A 7,716-nucleotide genomic window follows, 5' to 3' on the forward strand; every position below is an offset into this window, starting at 1 on the left:
ATATACTGATACTTCATAATAATTTTTCATTAGAAGTAATTAAGACGTTCGAAAAACGGAGTCAAAATTGCATAATGTTTAAGAGATCGAGTTTGGAGTCTTACCGTGCTCGAGAATCGAGTTCGAAATCTTTGTAAGGCTCGAGAATTAGAGTTGGAGCCCGGAGCTGATTAGGAATTAAGTCTGACCCAATGACACTCAGCTTTAGAAATAAACACTCAGTAAATCGGCTCGAAGCAAAATGGTTCGAATGTCTGATGTAATAAATAGCTAATAATGACGAGTATTAGTGTTTATTAATTAGCAATGAAGCATTACCATGAGATAAGATCGTGAGGGAACGGAAAAGTAATAGGATACGATGACAGGAATTATGTTTTATTCTGTGTACTGTTCCACTCAAATAAATAAAAAAGGTGAAAGAATAATTAACTTTCTTTTAATTTTATAATTACAAACTCATGAATGTCCTTATCCGCTCTATATCATTTTTTAAAAAATAAAATTTATTATCTTAATGATTTCATACGATTTTCATGAATTCAAAATTCCTATAAATACGTTGTAGAAATACAGATCCCTAAATTATAATCCAAATATTCTACCATTGCACCATTGTCTCGGGAACTGGGAACTGTATCACACGAGAGGTCATAGTGATGTTAAATCTTGATCAATTTAATTTTTTATAATTTAAATTAAAAAATTTTAATATATATATATTTATTTTTAATAGAGAGAGACCCCAGCTGTAAACTTTGTTGAAGATAATCGAAGCTACTTGAGGCCGTTAATGGCGGCTGCAGCCCCTATCATTCCCGCCAAGCCCACACCGTCGCTTCCGACGCTGCTCGCCATCGGCGGCAACCACCAGGCCCTCCTTTTGCACCGATGCAAGACTGTCCGCGACCTCCGCCAGATCCACGGCCACCTCATCAAGACCGGCGCCGCGCACCTCCCTTCCGTCGTCGAGAACCTCCTCGAATGCTCCGCCCTCCTCCTTCCCGACAGCCTCCGCTACGCCGTCAAGGTCTTTGGGGCATCACCTCGACCTACTACCCAAGGCTACAACATTCTCATCCGCGCCTACACCCGCAACGGCTGCCCCAACGAATCCCTCGCCCTCTTCCTCCTCATGCTCGACCGCGGCGCCCGGCCCGATAAGCACACGCTCTCTTGCGTCCTCAAGGCCTGTTCCAGGGCTTTCTCGCTCCGATGCGGAGAGCAGGTCCACGCCCACGCGCTGAAGGCGGAGTTCCGCTCGGAGGAGTTTGTGGTGAATAGCTTGATCCACATGTACGCCTGCTGTGGCGAGGTCGGGCTTGCGCGGAAGCTGTTCGACGGGATGTCGACGAGAGGTATAGTGACTTGGAACGCGATAATCGCTGGGTACTTCAAGGTCGGGGAATGGAGGGAGGTTGTCGAGCTCTTCCGCAGCATGCTGGAGCGGGGAGTGGGTTTCGATAAAGTCACTCTGATCAGCGTTCTGACGGCGTGCGGGAGGCTGGGGGATCTGGACTTGGGCAAATGGATAGGTGAGTATGTCGAGGCGAATGGGCTTAAAGAATGCCAAAATTTGGTCACTGCTCTGGTGGATATGTATGCCAAGTGCGGAGAGGTGGAAACAGCGAGGAAGTTGTTCGACGAAATGCCTCATCCCGATGTCGTCGCTTGGAGTGCCATGATATCAGGTTACACGCAGGCAAATCGGTCTCGCGAAGCTCTCGCCCTTTTCCATGATATGCAAAAGGCTATTGTGGAACCCAACGAGGTGACCATGGTCAGCATCCTTTCTTCTTGTGCAGATTTAGGTGCTCTTGAGACCGGCAAGTGGGTGCATTCTTACACCAAAAGAAAGAACTTTCAATTCACTGTTAATCTGGGGACTGCGCTGGTGGATTTCTATGCCAAATGCGGGTGCATGGATAATGCACTCGAAGTGTTCGAAAATATGCCAATCCGAAACGCTTGGTCTTGGTCGGTGCTGATTCAGGGCCTAGCGAGTAATGGGCAGGGAAGACAGGCATTAGAGGTTTTCTCTTCTATGCTGGTAGCAAAATTTATGCCAACTGACGTGACTTTTATTGGTGTTCTATCTGCTTGCAGCCATGCAGGCCTAGTAGAGGAGGGTCAGGTTTTTTTCGATAACATGAGCAAAAAGTATGGTATTAGTCCTAGGATTGAGCACTATGGTTGCATGGTTGATCTCTTTGGGCGAGCTGGTTTGATCGAAGAGGCATATTGGTTTATCCAGAGCATGCCCATTGAACCAAATGCCATTGTTTGGAGAACATTGTTGTCTGCCTGTAAAGTTCACAAAAATGTGGAGTTTGGCGAAGAAGCATTGAAGCAAATCGTTAAGTTAGAACCCAGGCATAGTGGTGACTACATACTTCTTTCAAATATTTATGCATCCGTTGGTAGATGGGAGGATGCAGTAAGATTGAGGAACCAAATGAAAGAGAAGGGAATTGCAAAAGATCCAGGATGTAGTTTGATTGAATTGGAAGGTATGATCTTTGAGTTTTTTGCCGAAGACAGTTCTCATCCTCAATCAAAAGAGATATACGACAAAGTCAATGAGATAGTAACAAAGATTAAGCTGGCTGGTTATGTGCCAAACACGGCAGAGGCTCGGTTAGATGCAGACGAGGATGAGAAAGAAGTCTCAGTTTCCCACCATAGTGAGAAATTGGCAATTGCCTTTGGATTGATGAAATCTCCTCCTGGAATTCCCATTCGAGTGTCAAAGAATCTCAGAGTATGCACTGATTGCCACTCAGCAACTAAGCTGATCTCGAAGGTCTATGAGACGGAAATCATCGTAAGGGACCGTAATAGATTCCATCACTTCAAAGATGGATCTTGTTCGTGCAATGATTATTGGTAAATTGAATGCAATATCTGGTCTTCTGATTATTGATAACTTAAATGCAAAATCTGATATCAGAGTTGCTGTTTCTACACATCCAACACGGCCTAGAAGCACTTGAATCAAATATATCAATTGTCTTTTACTGTGAAATATTGAAAAGTACGTATGATGCCTTCAGGAAGTATAATGATTAATCGAGTTCTCAAGTTAGACGAAGATGCAAGATGGTTCATTTTTGTCATCAATAAAAAATTAGAGCTGTTGATGCAAGATGTAGGCTCAATATTCATTATGTGGGATGAGAATAGAGCCTTTGAAGCACATATGGGATTCTTGCTGCCCAAAAGAGAGTCTTAACTACCGAGCAATCAAATATTTGATATTTCTTGTTAATCAGCTAGGAAACAAAAGGCAAGATTTCTGCTTTTGAATAACTCTTGTTCTTCCAGTTATTCCAGCAGCAATCAAACTTATGCAACAATCACAAGATCAATCTGTCAATACATTCGAAACAAATTGTAGGGCCTTCCTTGATCTTCTCTTTGAATGGGGATCAGTAGCAATGACTGATGCAGGAAAAACATCCTCTCTATTTTTTCTCTGTTGTTCCATTCACACTAACACCAGTGTTGCTAGACTTGGGCCGAGCTGGTTGGTTCAACCAGTTATACCAGGAAATGGAGGCCGATCTGATTCGGTTGAAACAGCCAAAGAATCCCAGTTTAAATGTTTTTTTGACCAGTTCAACAGGCAAATCCTTGACTGGGTGGGATCCATCTTGAGCTTCCATTGGTGAACTTGTTCCAGGAGAATCAGGCGATAAAACAACATTCTGAGAACTCATGGCTCCGTCAGGAAACACTTGTTGAGGGGGTGAAATGATGGATAGGTATTGCAGAAGCATCTGAACAATCTGGCTGAAGTCAGGTCTTGTACTTGGATCCTCCTCCCAACAAGAAGTTAAGATCAAAGCCAGTTCTTCAGGGAGGTCATCTGTACTGGGCCTGACATTCTAAACACAGAAAAACATAAACTCTCACTTCAAACAACAAGACTACCTTGCAGCACAGTGAGCCAACCTTGAAAGCAGCTGCATAGGCAGCTTGCAGGTTAGACATGCCTTCAAATGGAAGCCGATTACTAAGCATCTCCCACAAGACCATTCCAAAGCTGTAGACATCCACCTTGTGATCATAATGTTTCTTTTCACCACGCTGTAATGTTACGTTGTTGTATAACTTCAAAAAGGAGAAAAGATTAGCAACCAAATGATAACTGGTAAGATTCAGCTGCAGGATAGCGAATTGTAAAAAACACTGAGAAGTACCTCTGGAGCCATCCAACGGCATGTTCCAGTTTCAGCAGTCATAGTCTCTGTTTGTGTTTCTTCTCTTGCCAGACCAAGGTCCACTAGTTTGACGGTTCTCAGATCTGTAGTCAATAGCAAGTTGTCTGCAACAGAAACAAGTATCAGAACGTCGTCCAATATTTAATGCCTGATGAAACTAGAATTAGCCTAAGAAAGGATGGTGATGGGATCCAAGAACTAGAAGTTGGAAGCATGAAGAAGAATACTTTTATTCACCAGTAGAACCTGAAAGGAGGTTTTGTGCAGTCATTTCATATCAAACAATGAAGCAATCTTAAACAGACTTAGGAAGTCAGGCACTTCACAGTTTCTTGTTGATAATTTCTTTCTCAATGACACACATTTAGTTGGGGATATAACTATTGTGACCTTTGGAGAATCTACATTTGTGTTTTTGATAATAAAACACTGTCCCAATTGAATGATTAACAAACTAGAAGAACAACACTCAATAGAGCATTCCTATTCAGAATTTTTATGTGTCGTTTTATACTTCTGGCTTCCATGATTAGCCTCCAGAATTTTTATGACTAACTCACTGGTTTCCATGATTAGCCAAGCCAAAACAGAAAGTAATGATACAATTTAGCAAAACGACCGTGTGCCACCAGCAAGAGCAAACAGGCTTCAGATATTTTGTGGATATATAATTGTTCCGGCTAATATACCGTGGATGATCATGTCATCGGTCAATGAATTGCTGACGTATATGCTCATCAAAGATAGCCGCTGAAGAGGACAAAAGAATTTGAAAAATACTTCACAAGAGAATTAGAATGACATCGAGATGAATCTCGTCAAGCCACGCCGACGTTGAAGTTAGGATTTTGCATGAGGAAGAAGATTAAGGACTTGAAAAAATTAGAGTTTGATGTATGCATACCTGTGTTCATAGGTATAAGTTCTCTTTTTATAGAGTTGTTAATATCCGTTTTAAGATATATTCCGAAATATCCGTTTTAGTTTAGAAAGATTCTGATCGTTCGTGTCTTTTAAGAATATTTTTTTATCTTTTCGAAAGAAACAGTCTTAGCCCCCTTGATTGCGCGGACCAACCGATTCCTAGGATCAAATAGGCTCTAAGGTTGGGACTTGAAGCTAGGATAAGACTAACACGTGATGCCGAGCAAATGTCGAGGTTAGAGCTCGAGATCAAAACTTGAGACCAAGATGAGGTCGGCACTTGATGCTAAGCGAGTGTCGAGTAAGTGTCAAGGTCAAAGTTTGAGGTCAGAACTCGAAGTCAAGATGAGGTCGGCATATAATGCTGAGCAAGTTCCAAGGCGGGAGCTTAAGGTCGGGGGAGACCGAGATGAGGTCGGCACGTGATGTTGAGCAAGTGTTGAGGTCGGAGCTAGATGTCGGGGCTTGAGCGCTGAGATGAGGTTGGCACGTAATGTCGAGCAAGTGTTGACGTTGGAGCTCGAGGTCGGGATTTGAGCGTCGAGATGAGGTTGGCACGTGATTCCAAGCGAGCACCAAGGCAGGAGCTCGATGTCGGGACTCGAGGTCGAGATAAGGTCGGTACGTGATACCGAGCAAGTACTGAGATCGGAGTTCGAGGTTGGGGACTCAAGGTCGAGAAGAGGTTGGCACGTGATACCTAATAAGTGTTGAGGCCGGAACTCGAAGCCGGTACTTGAATGTTGAGATGAAGTCAGCACGTGATGTCGAGTGAGTGTTGAGGCCAGAACTTGAGCGCGGAACTTGAGTGCCGACATAATATCGACATGTGAAGCTGAACGAGCGCAAGGTAGGAGCTCAAAATCGGGATTTGAGCGCCAAGATAAGGTTGGCATGTAATGTCGAGCGAGTGTCAAGGAGTGTCAAGGCGAGAGCTTGAGATTGGGACTTGAGACCGAGATGAGATCGACAGGTGATATCAGACAGGTGCCGATTTCAGGACCGAACCTTTAATGAAAATTATTATCTAGGCCTGGAGTGTAAACTGCCAACTAATCACCCCTTAAATATTATTTAATCTTTCTCGAGTCTAATTCCTTCCTTATTCTAGGGCCACGTGGTTACCAAGTGGCACCCATACGGCGGTTAGCGCCTCCACCGTATCAATACCATTTTAGCTAACGTGCCGAAATAACAACGAGTAACAGCAAGAATCAAACGAATATATTACTAAGATATCTTTCGATATTACCAGGCTTCAGATCACCGTGAACTATCCCATGAGAATGCAAGCACTCTATAGCTTGGGCTATATCCAGTGCAAAGCCAACAGCAACAACAGGCTCCAAGCTCCTTGGTCTCATGTTTCTCAAGTATTTTCTCATAGAACCTCCAACCAGAAGCTCTGTGACCACTACCATCACAGGCTCCTTCACAGCTCCAACGAACTGCAATCAAACACCATGATCAACCAATGTAAAACCCATGCACGATCCAATGAAAGAAAGGGGAAATTTTGGAAATTGATGAACATCAACAGACTGAACCTTGACGAGATTCTTATGCTGAATTTGTGCGAGTGCAGTCACCTCCCTCATGAACATTGCCGCTCTCTTCGCCATCTCCTCAGGGCCGTATCCATTGTGCAAAACCTTGACAGCAACATCTTGATTTTTGTACCTGCAGCCAAGAACAGCCAAGCACACAGTCACAAAACAGACAACAAGAAGAAGCAATTCAAGAACACGCTGAACGACTGGTCGAGAACAGAGAAACTCACTTCCCAGCGTACACTTTAGCATGGCCACCCTCCCCAATCTTTGATCCAACGAAGAGCAACCTGGGATCAATAAGCCACTGGGGATCCAGGAACCCGTTACCAGAGTCCATCTCAGCAGCAATTTGATGATATCTAGTATTGTCTTAACGGAGAACCATTACTCGCTAGGTGCTAAAAGATCACATTTTTATCACAAGAACAAAAGCTCGCGTTACCTTCAAACTTGCTGTTCCACATCCAAAAGCCAAATGCCAGCGCAAACGTCAATCCTCGCCGCGGCGCCGCCCCCCTTCTTTCGTGTTAGCAATGGAACAGAGAGAGAGCAAACCGTGAGAAGGTCGGAAGGCTACCAGAACTTCCATTCCTTGGAAGAGAGGACAACTAGTCCGAGCAGACGTAACAGAGGGGCGACGTTTAGGAAAAAGAAGTACAACAACATGCCACGGTCTTAACATTTGCCTCGACCTCGAGGACCTTGCCATTAATGCACTTACTTGAAAATTCTATTTAATTAAGGGGTTTTTTAAATAGCCTTTCCATTAGACGGCCTGTCAATTTTGATATCGCAGTTAAGTCCTTCCAAATTCCAAGATTTATAAATCTATTAGAGGGAGAAGAAGGAAAGAAAGAAAATTAATTTGTTAGATTCTTTTAGTTACCAAGAGGGAAAGAAATTTAATTCTACCTATATTTTTCTTTCATTCAATCTCCATCCTAAATTCAATAACCACAAAGGAAAGTTAAATCTAATAGACCAATTGAAAGTAAATTCTCAATCATGTTTCTAAA

General features: G+C 43.3%; 2 protein-coding genes across 2 annotated transcripts; one reads left to right on the forward strand and one right to left on the reverse strand.

The window, feature by feature from the left end:
• Positions 1 to 793: 793 nt before the first annotated feature.
• On the forward strand, positions 794 to 2,890 carry LOC141826009 (pentatricopeptide repeat-containing protein At2g29760, chloroplastic-like). Its single transcript, XM_074713266.1, has one exon. It carries the CDS (start codon positions 794 to 796, stop codon positions 2,888 to 2,890), a length of 2,097 nt encoding a protein of 698 aa, XP_074569367.1.
• Positions 2,891 to 3,455: 565 nt separating this feature from the next.
• Positions 3,456 to 7,043, reverse strand: LOC141827422 (serine/threonine-protein kinase STY13-like). The gene is made up of 6 exons (XM_074714661.1): positions 6,928 to 7,043; positions 6,695 to 6,827; positions 6,400 to 6,595; positions 4,203 to 4,327; positions 3,955 to 4,113; positions 3,456 to 3,887 (listed from the first exon to the last, which is right to left on the reverse strand). Exons 1-6 carry the CDS (start codon positions 7,035 to 7,037, stop codon positions 3,465 to 3,467), a joined length of 1,146 nt encoding a protein of 381 aa, XP_074570762.1. The 5' UTR covers positions 7,038 to 7,043; the 3' UTR covers positions 3,456 to 3,464.
• Positions 7,044 to 7,716: the final 673 nt, after the last annotated feature.

This window comes from Curcuma longa, chromosome 4, assembly GCF_044706935.1.
Source record: "Curcuma longa cultivar G26 ecotype Majalengka, Jawa Barat chromosome 4, ITB_CL_G26_1.1, whole genome shotgun sequence".
Classification (NCBI taxonomy): Eukaryota; Viridiplantae; Streptophyta; class Magnoliopsida; order Zingiberales; family Zingiberaceae; genus Curcuma; species Curcuma longa.

Coding starts and splice junctions, on each gene's coding strand:
- LOC141826009 (XM_074713266.1), top strand. CDS start 794: ATGGCGGCTGCAGCCCCTATCATTCCCGCCAAGCCCACACCGTCGCTT.
- LOC141827422 (XM_074714661.1), bottom strand. CDS start 7,037: ATGGACTCTGGTAACGGGTTCCTGGATCCCCAGTGGCTTATTGATCCC. Junction 6,828..6,927: donor GCTAAAGTGTACGCTGGGAA/GTGAGTTTCTCT, acceptor TCTTGGCTGCAG/GTACAAAAATCAAGATGTTG. Junction 3,888..3,954: donor CCTATGCAGCTGCTTTCAAG/GTTGGCTCACTG, acceptor TTCTGTGTTTAG/AATGTCAGGCCCAGTACAGA.